The sequence below is a fragment of the Melopsittacus undulatus genome, chromosome 10, assembly GCF_012275295.1.
Source record: "Melopsittacus undulatus isolate bMelUnd1 chromosome 10, bMelUnd1.mat.Z, whole genome shotgun sequence".
NCBI lineage: Eukaryota > Metazoa > Chordata > Aves > Psittaciformes > Psittaculidae > Melopsittacus > Melopsittacus undulatus.
This window is the reverse complement of record NC_047536.1, coordinates 13,946,161-13,966,642: the sequence shown is the minus strand read 5'-3', so window position 1 is coordinate 13,966,642 and position 20,482 is coordinate 13,946,161. Positions and strand designations below refer to the sequence as shown.

At 43.3% G+C, this 20,482-nt stretch overlaps 1 protein-coding gene across 1 annotated transcript in view; it reads left to right on the top strand.

Annotated features, from left to right (window-relative positions):
- The window catches only part of FSTL4 (follistatin like 4), a 199,296-nt gene that overhangs the window by 92,197 nt on the left and 86,617 nt on the right, over positions 1-20,482 (top strand). Inside the window, exons 4-5 of the mRNA XM_034067179.1 lie at positions 7,160-7,350; positions 10,695-10,815. Coding sequence (XP_033923070.1) covers positions 7,160-7,350; positions 10,695-10,815 — 312 coding nt within the window. The remainder of the gene's footprint in view (positions 1-7,159; positions 7,351-10,694; positions 10,816-20,482) is intronic.

Sequence of the window (20,482 nt, the reverse complement as noted above, 5' to 3'; positions counted from 1 at the left end):
GATACTTTGAGGGGTTTATCTGTGTGTAAAGGAGGTGGAGTGGTAGCGCTGCACTGGGAGCATGATGATCCAGCTTTGCCTAAATGCCATATCCATGGTGCATGGCTTCCTCTGCAGAGTGATAGTGAAGATCATGGTCTTTGGTAGTGGTTGGAGGCAGCAGGATGCTCCTTGGGTTATTATCAGACATTATAGAAACATTGCTGTGTGATTACCTGCAGTGTAATTGCTGCAAAGCACCAGCTGGTATTTTATAGGAAGCTTTGTCTGAGTGATCCAAAGTCAAATGGTTGATACAATGATTTCTTATAGAATCAGGTTTGGGTTAATTTCTCTTCAGCCTGAATTGGTTTGCTCTGTACTTGCAGCCTCTAAAAGTCAGAGCAGCAGAAGGTTCAAAACTCGCAAGTATCTCTAAATTGCAAGAAATCTCTGCATTTCATAGAGCTCTCTCAGTGTTCTCTCAGTGCAGCGAGCTGTTGTGCTTGCTCAGAGGAGTCTGTCTGGGAGCTCATTGAGAAAAGCAGGGTTTATATCTTCTTTCCAACCACACAGGAAAAGGAACGTCCATCCAATCTCTCCATGCTTGTGCAAAACAGAGCAATTAAAGGAAGAGGAAGACAGATAGAAAGAGACAGATAGAAAATTTGCATGGAGGAACTGGGATTTGAAATGAGACCCCTGAAGAGCTGAAGTCATCTTTAATTTTCCTGTCCCTGTCTAAACCTGCTCTGCCAAGTCAAACAGGCCATGAGGCCATGGATTATTGGTGTAAAGAGTTCACATCATCATCTTGCTGAGATTCAGCAGTCTGATGTTTTGGGACCCCATTTCTGCAGCTGAGGCATGCTGATGCTTTCAGTTTGTATGCACGAAAGCGGGATGTTGCTGATGGGCAATTTAGCCATAAATGGCACAGGAATTAAGGAGCCACACTCATAAATAAATTTGTATCCTTTAACATTTTAGTTTAGTCATTGTCTGATGCTTTGAACAATATCAGGTGAAGGCTGAGTGAACTATGTGAAAGGATGGGCTCTTTGAAACCAAAAACTTTCTCATATCCTTTTAATTTTGTCTAGAAATGTTATTTTCAGTAGCCACATCCTTTTTGCCCCATGGATACAGGTGAAAAAGCAGAGCTTAATGCTCCCACCTCCTGCACTGGATTTCTTCCTGAAGCTCAAAAACTGCCATAGGAACAGCTGAAAATAGCCAGCATGGTTTGAGGGCAACTGTCATATAAAATAACCCCCCCTGTGCCTCCTGCCTTAGAAATTACACTCTTGAGCTTGCTCCAAACAGTTCTTTATTACCACATTTGGTGGTGGGGAAGGGTTGCCTGGAAAATGAGTGCCACTGGAGTTCACCTTAGGTGGTGGTTTATTTGTACTGAGTTGTTGTTATGTTTCCCTGTGGTGGCAGTGAGCAGAAGCATGGTGCTGCTGTCGTGGGAGGCTTTCTGGTAGAGGATGCTGTGGGATCCAGGTGGGATGCTCAGTCGTCATGTCCTAACTCCCCTACAGGGATATCATACAGAGTCTAATTCTGTGTTGGGATGGGTGGGATTAGCAGCATCACTGCAGATTTTCCAGGATTGGAGCCCTGGCCTGCACTGAGGGGAACTTACTCCAGAGTTTTTGGAGGGTCACAAGAAGCTTGTATCTCTGTATATACCTTCTTGTGCAGATAATCACACTCTTAGCCTGGATGCTAATGACTACCCAGCTTTTGTCACAGATCTTACGAAGAGCTGCAGATGTCATCTGCCCTTCGTGCAGCCCCTGTGGTACTGAGAAATAGCTCAATAACCAGTGGGGCTTAAATCCTCTAAAGACTTCTGTACATGTCTAAGTTCACACCTACTGTCAGGTTAGCTGAACACCAGGGACATTGGGATTGGCACTCTATAGGTGTTATCGGATCGCCGGTATTTAAAGTACTGACATCTCTAGTAATCATTGCATTGTAAGGCACCTTGCACAACAGTATTTTACAGGGAGATTAGTGGTACCCATCAAAGCAAGCTCTGCACTTCCTCGCTTTATTTTTACTTTGCTAACTGCACTTCTCTGAAGGAGACTTTAATCCTCAGCCTTGCTGTTTCTCCATTATCTGCTTTGATTCAGAATTGGGTTGAAGATTGCTTTGGGATCCCGCTGTAAAACCTGCTACAATTCACAGAAACCAGGAGTAAAAACTCTTAAAGAGGGCAATTATTGAGGGAGCTGGATTAATGATCTGTCATCATAATTTAGCCACATCCACCACTGACCTTTCACAGAGGGGATGCTCTTGATAAATGTAGTTCATTACTGAGTTCTGACATGAAAACAGAATGGCACTCTGTGTTTCTTGGCAGGCTGATCAATATTTTATCTGCCAAAGCATGCAGAAGTGCTAAACAGGATGAATTACGTAGCTGCTGCAAAACGGAGCAAGAAACAGCATTGCTTGGAGGGTGCGGAGTGTGGAAATGTGACAGTTGTTGGCCACACTTTAGTAATCGGACCTTAATACACTGGATTTTTCTTTTCTTTTCCTTCTGTCTCATTGTTTTTCTTCGCCTGTCTGTCTGGTTTTTACATTCAAACAGAGCCAGGCTTCGCTGGCTTTGAAAGTGCTGGAAATGGATAAAAAGGGATGGTTTCTTTAGAGATCTCCCTTGGCATGAAGGAGGAAATCATGGCCTTCCCTGGCCGTGGGGTGTTGCAGTTTGGTTCCTCATGTTCTGCTCCATCCAACATCACAGGGATGCGGCTGCTGCAGGAGCAGGGTTTGGGGATGGGGAGACGCTGCTGGAGGATGGATTTAATGGTCCATTTCTGCAAGAAAAATCGCTAGAAATCCCTGTGTTGAGCATGAGAAGTGTATTGAAGTCTTACCCAAAGAGCACGGGAGGGAGCTGCACCCTGGGTGAGGTTTGTTTGAAAGTCACCAGTGTTTTCTTCATAGGGCTGCAAAGTCAGGCACAGAGCTCGCCGGACAGATGCAGGCTGACCTCCAGCAGTGGGATGGGAACAAAAGCAACTCTGCCCAGAGCATCCTATCACAGGACAAAACCCATGCAGCTTTTCCTGGGGAAAGCTTGTGTTTGTTGTACAAAGCGTTGCTGTCAAACTGGGTTTGTGTTCAAAAGAGTAGAAGTGATAGGGAGTCTCTTGAAATGGTGAAGGTGGACTTGTATTATTTATTTATTTATTTGGAGTTTCTAAGCTGGAATCCAGATATAGTGGTATTATGTTATTACAGTTCTTGTGAAAAATCCCCACCCTGTGTTAGATGGTCAGCATTTTAGTTTTGATGTCTGATGCCTCTGGTATGCCCTTAGGTCTTCTCTTCTCTTGGAGTCAGCAGAATAAAACAGACTGAGATGCTGGTTAAAGATAGAGAAGTAAAATGCATGCCTTTTTTCTAACCACCCCTCAAATAAAGTCATGAAGAAGGGTGATCAAGCACAGCATTAGTTAAGGCCATGGAAGATAGAACAGCAGATTTAGCTCACCCCAAATCTGTGTATTCGGCTCGCTGTGCGTGACTTCCCCCAGCTGTGTGGTGGGGATGGTGCCCGGAGCAGATCGGTTGTGAGTACAGAGAGGAGATGGGCTGTCAGGAGTACAGCACAGGCACTGAAAGCACACACAGCGGCATTCCTGCTGTTCACAAACAGGGAGGAAGTCCTGTGAAACCCCTGTCTGAAGAGCTTTGCTGGTCATCTCCCTGCATGCAGGCTGGAAGGCTTCTGGTTGCAATTGCAGACAGAATCTAAGTCCCCAGGCAGCTCCTAACAAGGAAACCAAGCTGAGACACATCCCTTAACCAGACATACCAACGTGAGCAGTCTGAGGTGAGATAACCTGCTAATGATGAGCTTATGTTGCAGAGGAAGCTGCTGGGGGTACTTAGCAAAGCCGAGACAGGAGCGGGGATAAGCGAGAAGGCATGCAGAGGCTTTTCTGTGCTTCTTTTTGTTTAACAGCCATGGTTGTAATACCTGGAAGAACAGAACAAGGGGTGGTGATGCTGCCTAAAGAGATGGCATTTAGTAGATAAAGCTGGTAGATCCTATGCACAATGTAAGAAGATTACAAGTGTCACTGACAGCAGGAGAGTGGCTGATGGGAAGGAGAGAAAGTACAGGGCTGTCCTTTGTGACACCTATGCAATCAGCTCTGAGGAAGGACTGTTAGCAGTCTCTGTAAGGAAGATGGGTTAAAACACGAAATAATAATGCCTAGTAAAAGAGGAGAAGGATCTTTACTATAGAAGAGTGGAGCTGTCCTTTGCATTGGCTTGCCCAATGATTCAAGTTGTTCCTTCTCATCCTTGCTGCAGCTGGAGGAGCAGGCAGTGGCTTGTATGAAGTGCCTCCAGTATCTGTCTGGTCGCTGCAATGCCTTGAAGTTGTGTTTAAAACATCATTAGGTCTGGGTTGCACAGCAAAACACCAGCTCAGTCATCCCAAGCATGAATGATTTTGGCCAGACTTACTATAAGGTTATACTTCCAGGTCAAACATAATCTTTCCTTTGATCTGGAGTGATTTTCCTCCTGTTTTTCCCACTGCAGTGAGATTAAATGTATAAATTATATGTATATATTTATTGAAAGGTTGGACCAGGTGATGCGTGAGGCCCCTTCCAACCTGGTATTCTATGATTTCTATACATATCTGTGTCACCACAACCTTCTGGTGTGTCAGTGGCAGGGGAAGAAGCTCGGAGGTGCAAGCCCCACAGAGCCTGTCACAGTCACGCTGTGCAGTGATGCTAAGAGACCCACTTCCAGCAGAGCTGCAGAGTCTTCATTCTCCTGAGGGAAGTGAAGGTAATGAGGTGTTAGAGCAGTTTTGACAGGGGCTGAGGGCACCTTCTGACCTTCCAACTGCACTGTGTGCTAACAACGTGTGGAGATGGTGTTACTGTTTAAATAGGGACCTAATTGTCTTACTGCTGGTTTTCTTTGCTGTGTGCGCAATGGCACGGCATCACCCTGCCACGCAGGATGGAGCTCTGCTGCTTCAGTGGTCCCTGACCCTAGACACAGCAGTTCTGTGGTGGTGGGAGAAGAGTGGTTAGTGAGCTTATAGCAGGATTTGGGAACTGCAGCCAGAGGCTGTCACTGCCTCTGCCCTCCCTCTTTCCTTCATTCCATTCTTCATGCCCGTCACATTTGCCTGGAGGCTGCAGCATGGCTTTGACCCTCTGAAATTCCCCAGATGGGCTGCCGTGCAGCCTGGATCAGTGTGTGCTTTTTACAGGAAAAGCAGTTTTGTTTTCAGGCTTTGTTTTCAGAGGATGGGAGAATCAAAGAGGGCTGTGATGCAGTGAAAGCAGATCAGCATCTCCTGGCTCCCACCATGCGACACAGTCGAAAGCCTGGGTGCATCACCGGTCAGGGGGTTGGAACTGGATGATCTTTAAGGTTCCTTCCAATCCAAACCAGTCTGGCATTCTGTGACATCTGCTCTTTGCTTGTATTTTGCCATTGCATTAACATCTACATGTTATGCACATAGACTAATAGTAGCTGAATGGCTTTTTTTTCCCCTGTAAGATGAGCCTGATCTCATTTGAGGCCACGAGCTCTTTGGAGGTTGTTTAGAGGGAAGGAAAAATTCAGCAGCTGTTTAATATCCCAGTGAGAAACTCTTGAAACAAGAAGGGTCTGAGTTCAGGGTGGAAAATGAGCCTTGTCTTGCAGTTACTGCTCATGGAGCAGTAAGGCACTGACCTGACCGGTGAGTGCATGTCCAGCCTCTGTGTCCTCTCACCTTCTCATGTCACAGTGTTTTTGAAGCTGTGAGCACAATATATGAAGGGTTGACAGTTGATGTTTGATATGAGAGGAGTGCTTCCCACCTGGAATCTTAATTGGGTTTTGGTTGGAGCGGGACCAGAAGATGAGAAATGGTGCAGCTCAGCAAGACAGGCAGGAACGTTGTTGTCAGTGTGCCAGAGTCTTCAGTTGCTGTTCAGAGGAATAATGTTTGGAGCCTCTGGGGAGCTGATGTGCAAGGGTGTTGTCCCTTAAACTGAGGTGAGACCAAGTTCCCTTAGATTTAATCCACCAGTAGGATCAGTGATAGGACTTGAACAAAAAGTTGGTTTTGAAACCAGCATTGTAGAGAATAAGGACATCTATGTTAGGGAAAATACAATACAAGAAAAAGGGCATCGAAGGGGACAGCTGGAGCACGAGGGTGCTCCAGGGTCTCCTCCAAGGCAGAGTCAGCCAGGTTCCTGTCGTGGTCTACACTAAAGCAAACAGATTTGCACAACAAAGGACAGTTGCCATCCTTCATTCTGCCAAGCTCTGCAGGACAGCAGTTGAGCAGAAAAAAAGGCTGTAACATCTTTTATACCACTTTTGGCCATCAGGATGTTTTTTTTCTGTAGAAGGATGCCCTTAAATCAGAGCAAGGCACTCTCTAGGGAAGAGCCGCAGAAGACTTGGCTGCTGTGAGTGCAGCATGAGCTTTAGGGTCATGAAGGTTCAATGTGATTCCTCCAGCCGAGCCCGTGCTGCTTCAGAGCAAGGGGCTCGAGGGCTTTTCTGTGATGATAACCTTTTTCCCTGGTCAGGGGCTGAGGAAAGTGTTTATGTCAGCCTGGAGTGAGGTGATGTGCCCAGGCACCAGTGACACCGTAGCCGCAGGGACTCCTCACTGTCCTCCCTCCAGCTATCTGACCACCCTGGGCTGCCTTTAAGGATTCCTTCAGATCAACCCCGTGTTTGGCACAGGGTGACTCTCAGGTGCACCATTTATTTCTGTTCATGGTGCTTCCTAAACATGAGCTCTTCCAGGTTCATTTTTCACATTGGAATCCCAGCATAGATGAATTTATCTATAGAAAAATGTAGAGCCAGTTTAATAGGGATAGGGATTACAAAGCTGAGCATGGAAGTTTGTAACTGAAGCCCTGGTAATCTGGAAAACAGCATGCTGGAGAGCATCCTTGACAGCAGGATTTAGCAAAACTGCCAGCTACTATTATAAAAGGTAACAACTTCAGGAGCTCCTCAAGTGCAGAGTTGAGTGGTGCTGTACATGCAGACAACTGGTCTTTGGCTGTGCCTTGTCTTTCCCTTTAGGAGCTCAGTCCTTTGAAAAGATGAAGGCTAATCTGATGTCCAGTAATGTGGCTTTACCTTGTAGGTGACACCTGTACCATGGCAGACTACAGCCGCCTCAAAAGCATCCTCCTGGACCTGCAGGCTCATCGGCAAAGCCCACCGAGCAGCCCAGCCAAGGACAGAGTATCCCAGAAGCGCTTTTTAGTTGAAAAACTGTTTAAGCACTTGGATGTGAACAGTGATGGGCACCTCAGCAGCTCCGAACTGGCGCAGGTGAGTTTATTGTTCAGTGACAATGGGATTATGAAGTGGAATGCTTTTTTCAGTCAGTGTGAATTGAATGTAACACAGCAGCACTCTGCTGAGAACAGTTGTTTGTAACTATCCAGCCTGGCAGCAGGTAAAGGAGGAAAATCTCTTGCAGCATGTGAGCCTCTCTCTGCATCTCTGGGGAGATGGTGCTGTCTCAAACATTTGAAGCTCCTCTGCAAACAGCAAACATGGCAGCATTCCAGCCCCATCCATGTCTCTGAAAACAGATCCTCATCCTTGCTGCTAGCCATCATCTTCTGAAGTATTTCCAGCTAGCCAGCTTGGGGAGAATTAATGCGGATTTTTTAGGTGTGTGTAGGTAAGGAAGAAATCTCTTTAATTCTTCCTCCCGACCTTCTGGACCGTGCATTTGCATGTAGTAATGTGACAACAAAGCTGGAATATTTTTTAACAGGTCTGTTTTCCCCAAACCCCCAGCACATGCTGGGGATTGAGGTGATGAGCAGAACTGGGTAACGATAGAAAGCGTGGGAGCTGGAAAGAAAACTGTTATTTCTAGTGATGGGCATGCTGTGCTGTTAGAATTCATCTAATTGGTAAAGTGAACTGAGCTCACAGCCCAGCTACTCAAGCTGATTACTCTGTGTCCTGAACTTGTTCCTTGCACATACAGAGCTGGTAAAATGATCCTGTAAAAATGAGGAAATGCATTGTGCCAGGTGTGGGAAGATCTTGTCTTTTCAATGTTATTAGAAGCAGATGCCTTTTAACAGCCTTTTGGAAGCCAATACCTGCCTGGGACCTGTGAGCTGCCCCTTCCCCCTGTGCTCTGCAGGAGCATCTCATCTGTGCTCATGCTTCCCAGTGAACACGAAGCACGTTGTAGTTGCAGTGTGTAAATGCAAGCTGTGAGCAAGCTGGAGCATAGACTCAAGTTCACTCCTCCCTCAGCTCGCTCCTGTGTAGGACACTTTGCTCTGCATTTTAATCCTCAGGCTGTTGACATGATGCATGGTCCTTTCTGCACAACGCAAAGTGTCAGCAGAAATTCCTTTAGATCTCAGAGCTATGAATATATACAATAGTTCATCTAAATGCAATGATTTTTTTTTTATAAAAACATGGTAGGTAGAAGAAAACACTTTTATCTGAATTCAAAGCCAGTTTTTGCATAAGTGCCTGGTTTACACTCCCATTTCCCCCCCTCTTTTTACATGAAACTTATTCTGTCAGGATATTAAAACACACCTCTCATGGAAATAAAGGTTTGGCACCCTGTAAGCCATTACCATTAGAAGAAACAGCGACCTGCATTTTAAAGGAGCAGGATTCACTGCTTTAAGGTCTGCTGCAAAGTTCCTTTGGGCTCATTTGCAGATGTGGTGGGAGCCCAGGTTCTCTCTCGCAAGCATAGACCTTGACTATTATCATTTCAATTTGCAGTTATCAAAACCAGTAAACGTGCTTGCACATCTGGAGCACACTGCAGTTGGATGGACCAGGTTAAGTTCAGCCCTCAGCTAGGAGTCCCCTCGCCCAAAGAAAAACCCCACTAAAGCTTGCCACCAGTACTGCAGAGCTGACAGCATGATCACCTCTCCAAAGACATCCTACTGCCGTTAATGCAGAGTGCAGATAAGCCATGGATACTTTCAATCCCTCCCTGAATGATGCTGATCCTGGACCCCTTGGTGGGAACGTGGCCAGTGTCCTGACTGGGCTGAGGACACATTTGCAGAGCAGCTGTAGGGTCTCACAGCAGTAGTGGTCGCAGTTTATGTGTAGAGTGTTAATTCTTGATTTCTCCTGTTAGCTCAAGCAGTGAGATGATTTTCACGTGCTCCGATGTGACCAGTTTATTCTTCCCATTTTCAAGAGATTTTCCTTTTAGGTAATGAGGAATAGTTAATTTTGCATATTACAGTCTTGCCGGGCCTTCTTTTGCCCTGTTAGCAGCTTTGTTGTTGATTTGGGTTGGCTCTCTGCAACTTCAAAATTCCCCCAAAGATGGGAATTTCATTACCCATGGGTAGAGGCAGCTTAAGCGAGCATGGTGCAATGGGATTTCCTCCTCTCTGGCTGCTGCAGGAGCTGCTGCCATGCATTTTCTTTCTTATATTTAAAGGAAAAAGAGTCTCTCGAGCACTATAACCTTGTGTGCAAGGAAAAACACGAGGCAGGTAACGTGCTCTGCTGCAGGAAAAAGGCAGTTTTGAGACCTGCAGGGGGATCTTTAGGAGGCTCATTGCAGAGAGATTCACCCCAAAGGAGAAACTGGAAGCAGAGACCCTCCAGAGAGGACAGTCCTGCATTGGGGCAACTCCTTGCACTGGAAGGTGATGAGGGTCTTTGCCCACTTGATTATTCTCTACAACAGAATTGCTTTAGGAAGCAGATGGTCCATCCCCCTCTATTTAGAGCAGCTTTGAATCCAGGCTGCTGGCACACCCCATTGAATACTTTTCCTCTGAACCTGGCAGTGTTTTGCAGCCATGGGCATGCAGGGCTATTAAAACTGGCGGTAATAGGAATGTTACTTCCATTTAAAACTTTAATGTATTTTAAAGTCAGATTCATAAATCTACCGAGTTTGTTGCAGCTGAAGTGTTTTGTGGTCATTTGGGGTGTTTTTTTCTTGACATTAAATCAAAAGGACTAGTAAAAACTTGTCAGTCTTATGAAAAGTTAATCAATTTCCAATACAGAGATAGACAAAGGGAAATTTCCATCTTTAGAAGATTGATCTTGGAAGTTATGGTTGATCTCACTTTTATTGACCACTTTTACTTGCCAGGGGAAGGGTCATTTTTTTAGCATTATTACTTTAAATTGCTTCAATATAATGGGCCAGGACTAGACTAGTAAATAAAAGAGTCCCTGGACTACAGCAAAAAGCTTTCCTGCCTGGAAGATGCAACACTTCAGCAGTTTTCTTCACGTTCTACAATAAATCAGGAGAACCCAATATGTTTGTTATGCGTAGGTCTGATTTTGGCTATTTGCTAACTTGGATGTATGACTTCGAAAGCTCGCACCATTTTTAATGTTGAGTGTGTGAAATATTTGCAATACATAAGAAACAAACTGTCAGGAGCTGGAAAAACACTTTTAGTGTTGAAAATACCATGCATTCTTGTAGTCCTAAAAGCAAGGAACACATTTTATCCTTACCTACAGAGAAGAAAACCAGACTTTCCTTGTTTTCACAAAGCAAATACATAGTGATGTATATGATACATATATCTCTCCCCAGAGGTTATGTAATGGAAAACCTGTTGGATGAGCCAGGATGGGGGTCTGTAGCTTTTCACTTTATGTAAGATTTCCTGTTCTCTTTGCTACAGGTAATGAAGGAGGAGGACCTGGAAGATGATTTATTGGATTGTACACTAGAAGACCTTCTCCGGTTTGATGATTACAACAGTGATGGCCACTTAACTCTGCAGGAGCTCTACACAGCCTTCCGTGAGTCCTGAGGCTTTTGTCTCTCCTGGGTGTTAAAAACAGGAATATCTGTGATGGCAACATTGCTTTTCTAGATACAGTCAGCAATTATAATTCCTCTTTGTGTTTCATTCAATGGAAACACTATGTAAGGCTTGTTTCTAAAGGTTAGTGTGCTCCAAAGGATAAGCATGAGCTAGGAGTTTGCTTAAAAAAGGCTTATTGTTTTCTTGTGTATTTTGTTGTGCTTCTTGTTGATGGCAATGGAGAGATGTTGGTGAGCTGGCCAGGTCTGTAGACCTGAGTATATGGCTTCTGAGTAACCCTGAGAGTGTATGGTGATAACCTCTCTGAATGTCTTCTGGTAATGTGTTTGTTAGGTGTTTTACTGAATGTTCTGCCTGGGAATGATGTTTTCTGCATTTTGTTTCCATGTTACTGTATTATGTGCAATCTTGATACGTATCTTGGCACCATTTGCAAGGATCCCTAGGTCACCAAACTACTAAGTGTGGAAAAATAAGTGCTTGTGTCATCCCATTTATCCTCATTACTTTATGTTCATGCTGTAAGTTAAGCATTCATTGAAGTCCTTCCTTGGAAAAGGCCCATGTTGTCTCCTTCTGCTGGATGATAGGAAATTTTATTGATGCCTGTCCCTTTGGGACACTAAAAAAGAAAGGCAGAAAATGTGGGTTAATTTTTTCAGTGATCAGAGCTACAGAGTACTTGTATGTGGTTAATACTCTCTAAAGAAAACCAGGGTTCAACTGTTGGAAGTGTTGAGTACAGGCCAATGACAAGTTGATTGCTGCTTAAACTGGACTCTCAAACTTTCGTATGTGGGATTTTATAGACAAAGTAATTTAAAAAGCTCTTGATTTTGTTTTCTAAACCAGAGCACCCTGCTCCAATAGCTGCTTGGTGGGAAAAGCTTGGTGTGTATGACTATTGCCATGTGCCCCGCACAGGTGCATAAATCATTGTTGCTGTTTGGCAAGCTGTGATGCTAATGGTGAACCTCTATTTTTGCTAAATAACCTCTTTTCTAATGAGTGTGCATTCTGTTTTGTTGACTTCTGTGTTTTCATTAAAAGCCCACAAATCTGGATAATATTCACAGAATCCCAGCCTGGTTTGTGTTGGAAGGCACCTTAAAGCTCCTCCAGCTCTAACCCCTGCCATGGCAGGGACACCTTCCACTGGAGCAGCTTGCTCCAAGCCCTGTGTCCAACCTGGCCTTGAACACTGCCAGGGATGGGGCAGCCACAGCTTCTCTGGGCACCCTGTGCCAGCACCTCAGCACCCTCCCAGGGAAGAGCTTCTGCCTAAGAGCTCATCTCAGTCTCCCCTCTGGCAGGTTAAAGCCATTCCCCTTGGCCTGTCCCTACCTGCCCTTGTCAAAAGCCCCTCTCCAGATGTCTTGTTGGCCTGTTTAGGTACTGGAAGGCTGTTTAAAGTGCTTTAAAATTAGCCTCAGTTATCACCTTGGACCTGTTTGAACCACATATGCATTTAATTCAACACAGCACACTCAAACCAGCAGATATACAGTAAAACATAAAACCTCATGCATTAAGAAGGCCATAAAGTGAATTAACCCTGCCATAAAGGCTTGACACGCAGTTATTTGGAGCATATTTGGATCAATGGGTTCTCAAAGTCACAGCAACTTGAAGCTGCATTCCAGGAGTCATTTGTATGAGGTTTTGGTTCAGTGAATTTTAAGTAGGCAATGAAAATAAGACAAGTACAAAATATTAGCCAGTGAACAGGTGAACAGAGATAGTAATCGATAAACTGCAAAAATACTGTAACAAAACCCAAGGCATAACAATGAGTGTCCATCAAGAGGATTTTGAGTATGAAGAGACTTGTTCTACATCTGAAGCTGAAAATCAGACTGACTGTTATAAATTTCCTCAGAATCTTTGCTTTTATGTTAATGGCTTATCAGCTTTCAATTTAAAAACAAAGTTCCTTGCTTGGAACTTCTGAACTTTTGAGGAACTTCATTTGGGTGTAATTTTATCTTTTTCCTTTATTTTATTACATGATGTAGGAAAAAAACCCTTCAAAAATACTTCAAACTTGTCTTAAGCACATACTTTGAGTGTTTATATAAAGTTTGTGCTTTGCTATAAGCCAGAGTTAGCCTTGTAGGAGCAGTTTAAGGGTACAGCATTCTGTGCATCTTTCCCATTTTTGGCCTATTCAGGTGATGTTTTTTGTTGCTTAAAATCTACCCAAGCTGCTCATTTCTGCATGCTGGCAGCAGGCTGCCGGGCTGGCTGCTTAGCAAGCTGAGGAACATAATGACCAGCATTCAGTGACATCAGAAAGTCTCAATCTGATTTATTCTCTCAAAGCCTCCGTCACATCTGTTTGGGTGCACTGTGTTCTGGTACAGTGCCACAGTGTTGGAGAGGTTTGCGGATGACCTTGGTAATGTGAAGAGCTTCCAATTTGTCATTTTGTGCTGCTTTAGATGTTGTATTTTGTTTTAAAGAGTCTCCTGGCCTCTCTGTAACTTAACAGAGCCACAGAGGGGTCTTTTTCTCACTCCCATCTGTCTCTTGCTTTCTCTTGACCTGTCGTCTCTCTCCAAGACCCACGGAATTCAAAGGGCATTTTGATCCCTATTCCTGTTGATCAGCTATAAATGAATGAAAAGTGCATGGATGAGATAAACCCAACCTCTTACCTTTCCTGAAACTTGGTTTCACCGTTACAAGCAGTACAGGCGTGATTTTTAATGCCCATTTCTAGTCATGCTAACATTTTTCATACACATCTGAATGCACAGCTTTGGATTATGGACAGAAATAGCAGCCCACCTACTAACTTTGTCATCTTTCTTCTGATTTTCTGAAAGTTCTTCTGTTTCTGAACACCCAGAATGCAATTTCTAGGAGCTGCTTGTGCATATGATGCCTAGAAATATCTATTAGCACAGACCTAAGTATCACTGTTTGAATTGCCTTAATCATACATCAGTAATGCATGAGATGGATTAAATGGTTTCCTGGCAGCTCTGGCAAAAACAACTTATAGGTGTCTTTAATTTCTCATTAATAAATGTTATTAGATAAGCAGGCTCAGGGCCATAATTAAACAATTTTAATTGTTTAATGGGGATCTCAAGATTTTCACCATCTAAAAATAGAGTGCTAGCAGATGTATTTGTCTGTTGTCTTTATATTGTCACAAAGATTCAATAAGTGAGTAATAAATGAAGGGCTTAGTTGTTCTAAGAGCTAAAGCAGAGCATGCGCCTAATTAATCAGCATGAAGATAGTCTAGTGAATTGGCAAGCACATACCCAGCTGAGTCATACTTTAAATATGCTCAGATGAGTGATTTTTGGATATGACTCCTGGAGCTGTATCTGACTGGAGGTTGTTAGAATGAGACATGTCACTTTTGGCATTCCTGTTGTCTTCCATAATGAGAAAGTAGCAGGTTGGCAGATGTGACAGCCTAGCTGAAGGGAAACAAAAAATCACTGTATTCTTCTAGATCTATATTATCAGCAATGTGGACAGGTCAATTTGTAATACAAATATATCAAAGGGTGGGGAAACATGCATTCCATCAAAATGGCTTTAACTTGTCAACATTGTTTAGCTAATAAGTTATTAACCCTGCAATAAAATCCCCTTGAATTCTAGCTCATTGACAATTAGAGTATTTTCCTAACCAACATCCCTGGCTCATAGCTTCACTTTGCATTTCATTATGGTTTTCAGCAACCTGCTCTAGTGGAAGGTGTGCCTGCCTGTGGCAGGGGGCTGGAACTGGATGAGCTTTAAGGTCTCTTCTAGCCCAAATTATTCCATGATTCTATTTCACTAGGTCAGGTTGAAATTATACCCCAAGATAATCTCCCCATCTCAACACCATCGTGGCTTTCTGAGATTGCTTTGCATGCCCTGTGCTTCCCAGCATGGCCCATCAAGGCTGCTCTATCACATGGATTCTCGTAGCTCTGCAGCAACGTTCTGAGATCCTTGATGTCCTACTTGGACCAAAAAAAAAAAAACCCAAACCACAAAGGTAGTTTTAAAGGAAAATGCTGAATTGTTATTTTTCAGTCCAGTTGTTATTTCCCAAGCATGTAGGCACATATGTTGCATGTATGCAGAAAATTGCTGTTTCTCTAAGATGAGAGGCATGTCATCATCTATGGATATGTTATTATTTAAAGAACACAAATATAGTTTGGAAGGAACATATTTCAGCAGTGAATGGTGTTGGACTGGCTCCAGATTTATGGCATTCATCCTGAAATCTCTGGTGGCTGTATTCCCCACCAGGCAATACAGAGAAGTGAGCCATCCATTGCTGACCCCTCCAGGAATCCCCCGAAGGCTCTTTAGAAGTGTGGAGTATAAAACTGATTTATGTTTGAGGTGTGCATATTTCTGATTTGCTGGAAACTACTTTAGGGCAGAGCTTTGTAACTGTTCTAAAAGCATGGAGATTGATGCTTGCTGGGGAAAAGCTGAGTTCCACCTTGAGGAAGAGGGAATGAAACCTAAAATGAGGAGCTATTGGGTCAAGTGGGAGAGGGAGCTGTTGGGTAAGGAAGGAAGCTTTCAGCAGTATATCTATTCTTGATAGACATCACAGCTTAAGGTGATAATGAAAATTAATATCTGTATTGGGTAAAATATGTCCATAATATATATTCTCCATGTGCATCTAGCTAGCCAACTGTTCCAGCAGAAATTGCATCTGTAAATTCCATGATCAGATGAAGCATTTACTCACACCTTTTCAAACCTGTTCTCCTTGATGGCACATAAGGTTGGGTATTTGTTACTGCTACCTTCCAGCTAGATTGGTCAAGCCCAGTTAATTATATTGGATGACTATATTGTGAGATAGAATTTTTTGCTTGAGGTGTTCTCTTAAGCAATATTGCAGCAACACTTATCTACAGGATCCTAAAATATTGGCAATTTGTGTACCATGCTCTGCTTCTTCAGCTGTAATCTCCCTGCTATGTGATTTTTCTTTCATGTTGCTGCAGATGCTGGTACAAACTTGGAAATAATTCATCAGCTTACCAACATTGATTTGCTTCGGTGAGATGTGTGATAGCTAAACTTCAAAAACGGGGAGCACCAGCCTCTGCTTTCGGTTTGAGGCAGTGTTAGAGGTGATGTGAACTACTTGGGGAAAGAAATGAGGTTTCCTTCAGTTGGCCAAAGCAGCCCATTCCTGCTTGCCTGGAGGAGTGGCGTGCAGCTGTGTTACTCAGGATAAAGTTAAGGATAAAATTAAGGATAAAGTTAAGGATAAAATAATTTACTGGAATTGTTAATTTAATAGTGCAATCTTATGGCCGAAAAAAAAAAACCAACCTAAAAGTTTAAAAATTAAGCTAAAAAATACTATAAATCTCTTTAGCTTGATTTCTGCAGCAGGGATGATGGGGAAAACCAACAAGCATCCAAGCCACTACAAAAGCATTTAGTAACCAACATTTCCACAGCTAGGCTGTGATCCTTACACTGGGTTTTTAGGCTTTCTTTGGACCGAGCCAGCAGTGGTGCGTTGTAGCAAAGTGGAGGTGCAGTTTCCAGTGCCCCTGGGCTCTGTGTGCAGGGCTGGTGCCCATGCGATAGCACAAGACTGAGCCCCAGGCACACATTAGATGTTGGAAGTGCCTCTGGCCAGCTATTAATATATTTTTTACTGTTTAGATCATCTGCAGAAACACCTGACTCCTTACCTCATGCGTAAATAGAGTGTAAAATGCCTGGCTAGAGGACTGGGAATCATCCTGTAATACATGGATATGTAATTTCTGACTGGTAGGATGCCTCGGCTGAGGATACAGGTTCATTTTAGCAGGCAGGTAATTTTTTAATGTAGAAAACTTCATTGCTTTGATTTTCCTTTATTTCTTTTTTCTTTTTCTTCCCTCCCTTGCTCTCAAAGAAACACATTCTGCAAAAGGGGCGATTTCTTTTTCTCTCTCTTTTAAAGTTCTTCTCATTGTGAAACTCTTCACTTCTGAGTTTGAAGCCTCAGATAATATCACTGGGCTCCAGTAGAGCCCTCTGTTGTTCATAGTTCCCCAAAACAGCTGTCAGAGCCGGGTTTTGGTTTGTATCCTCAATTGTTTTGCTGCATTTTGGATGTAGCAAAAGATATTTTCTCAGAGGAAAGGACCCCAGAATTAATTTGTAGCAAGAAAGGCAAATTCAATCTGAGCAAAAATGCTTTGGAAGCTAAAATATGGTTCCAGGGGAGAAACTAAGAATACTCTGATTGAGAAAGAAGTATGTTGCATGTGGCTGTGTGCTTACCAGCGGAAAGAAGGACATGGTTTTGCCTTAGGCCAAAAAAGGAGAATGTTTCCACATTGAGACCAGACATTAATTCACTTAACTGGGGTTTGCCTGCTCAGTTTTGTACTCTGCTTAGTGTATTTTGATACTATGATTTGAATTAAGAATTTCCTACACTAAAGTTTTGGCAGAATTAATGGCAAATGTAGGCATGGTTAAAATTTTGATTTTGTGCTTTTTTGCTAAAAAAATAGTGTCCAACTTTATTTCATGTAAAGGCAGGGAGAGCACCTGACACTGGTGCTGTTTCTGTCTTGATGTATTAGGTGCACACCAGAACCAGCACGCTCGGGTGTGAATTGCCAAACTCTAGTGTCTTTTTCATATCTCTCTCATTTCCGAAGATGCCATCCGCAAAATGTCAATGGGCTTAATGTGTAATGACTGAAAAAGAGCAAATGAACTAATTACAAGTTGTTATTGGAAATCTATTGTCTACAAATTGCAAAGAAAGCTCACTGGAATTCAATATCGTGGTGGGTTTAAAATGCTTTTCAGGGTGCCTTGAGTTGGCAAGCTTGGGTTTAAATGTGAGAGTTTGCAGTGTGGAGTAGTGCTTTGGAGGTGATGTAGTACAGACCCTAGCAAATGTCTCCATGTCTCCTTGCAGAGGTAGGATATTTAAATATTTATAAATACTTAAGAGTGACTCACTGGTGCATAAACCAGGCAAATACCATTTCTCCAAAACTTATGGGATCCATACCAGCAATGTTCACTCAGGCAATTTCATATACACAAATAATAGTAGTTTTGGTTACGTCAGTACCAAATTACGTCAGTAAAGAGCAAATACAAGTATTGGTGAGATCATAAATTGGCTGGCAGCCCTATATACATAGAATCATAGAACGGGTTGGGTTGGAGGAGACCTTAAAGATCATCCAGTTCCAAACCCTTTCACATCTTCAGATCACATAGGCAGGGATCTGAAGTGTAATTTGCATTTTCAGTGAGCTGGGGGTGAAGCATTGTGGACTTTCCTATGGCTTTGTTCCACTAGTGCAAAACCAGAGGCCAGTTCTGAAAGTCAGACCCAAACTTTGTGTTGCCATTTCCTTTCATTTTTCAGTCAAAAGACTCTTTTTTCAGTCAAAGACTGCCTTGTGAAGGGGTTTGTGAAGCAAATGCAGGGCACTCAGCACAGTCCTTCCTTCCACTCCATCCCTCTCTAGTGTCAGCTGGGATTTCTGTGTTCCTTCCAGGTTTCAATGGAGATGTTGAACAGCTTTGGGCTTTGGATGACTAACCCCATTTGAGTGGTCCCCTCTGAGAAGTGCTTTGATATCTGTCCACCAGCCAGTTCTTAGTTCACTTAGCACGTACTTTATTGATATTGTATAGCATTACAGAGCTGCAGTGCTAATTTTTTAATCAAAATGCCAGAGCAGCCATCAGAAAATGACCAAGTACAGTACCTGTCTCCAGTGCAATGATACGTTTTATGTAGAGCCACAGCTGAGATGCTTTTATTTCGTGTTCTTCACAGAAGAAAATCTCCTTGACAAATCCAGGATGCCCAGATAGAAACAGAGAAATACAGTGGTAGAAAATGACATAAGCTGAACTCAAAGGTTGGTTCTGCTTTAATACTTCCAAAAAGAATAAAAACCAGTGGTAACCTATAGAGAAAAGTAAAAAGCTTCAGAGATGCTTCAGTGGCATCAGGGTTTGAAGAGAAACTCAGCTGTTGCCAATGTCAGCTGTTAGCACCATCATAAAAAGCTCATTCTCAAGTTTGCTGATGATCAAAAGTTCAGAAAGAAAATCAAGAGCTGTCAATAGAAATAAATAAGTGGGAGCTCAGGCCTGCCATGAGTCTAGAGCACCACTTCTGCCATCACATTTCCCCTCTGCAGTATATGAAACACAGTTGCAGAATTACTCTTTCTACAGACCAGTAAGTACAGGTCCCATGGAACTTATGTTTTTAGCCACACTTCGATCCTGGATCTTTCACCCCAGCCAGGGCACTGACACCCCAGTAGTATTATTAGAAACTTGCTGCTTAGAAAAGAAATTTGTGACCATGATTTAAGCAAAAGAGAAAAAGAAATATGCTGAGTGCAGGCATTATTTGTCATTCTGTTCATCATGGGAACCTGAATAATGCGTTAAAAGAGGTCACAGGTACGTTCCTGGTCACTGAAACACCTGGAGCAGTGCCCTGCTCTGTGACCAACTGAAACCTGGCATCAGTTTGCAGCACTGTGCATCCCAGCCCTAAAAACTGCTAGAAAGGGGACAGAAAGGGAATGAGAACGACAACAATTTCAAAGCAAGGCACCAAAAGAGCAGGGTGAAAAGTGAGACACAAAGGCTGGGAGAGCTGGGCTGGTTCAGCCTGGAGAAGAGAAGGCTCCTTAAGGGGAGACCTTAGAGCAGCTCCAGTGCCTAAAGGGGCTGCAGGAAACCTGGAGAGGGCTTTGGACAAGGGCCTGTAGGGACAGGACAAGGGGGAGCTGAAATGAGGAGACTGAGATGAAATCTCATTGGCAGTGAAGTTAAAAATGAGCCATCCAGCAGATCCTGATTGGCAGGACAGGAATCTCATTTTGTTGTTAGGAATGCTAATGTCATTTTCCTTACTGTGCTGGTCCTGCAGCAAAAGGCTGTGGTTGCCCCTTGAGGACACCTTGGCTGGGGTGAGAGGCACGGCCCTTCCTGTCCTGCTTCCTGCAGCAGGGCAATGCAGATCATGAACAGACCAAACCAGGTGGAACCAAAACTTCCTTTTCAGCCCTAAAAGAAACCCAAAAGAGCACGGCAGTCCTTACATCTGTAGCTTATCTGCAAGCATCACTAGATAGGGTTTATATTCCTGTAGGACCCAGAGGCAGAGTTGTTTCAGAAGTGATTATAAGATCTGGTTGCATTTGGTCATTACTGATAGCAGAGGCTGTTATCTTCAGTCTTTTCAGGGGCCTGCATTAGCAACTAAGAGCTGTGGGCCAGATTCTTCTGCAGTAAACACCGTGAAAGTCTGCACTGTCTGTCTTTAATTCATTTAACATGGTGGTAGCCACTGAAATCATCTCCAGCCCCTGAAACAAGCCCATATGGTAATTTGCAGGCTTAAGAAGGCATAAAGTGGACACGTGTTCTGACTAGTTTAGGAAGCACATCAAGACTTATTTTAACACTAATTATTATTGGGGTTTTTCATCATTAGTACTTATTCAGTGTAAAATAAACCATGAAAAATATATGTGTCTCTCCTAAATAGACTGGTTTGGAGTCTGCCGTGAGGTGTAATGCATCTTCTGGCAGAGCTAATGGAGCTGGTTGGCTTTTAATACAATTTACTAACCCATCATCTGCTAAAA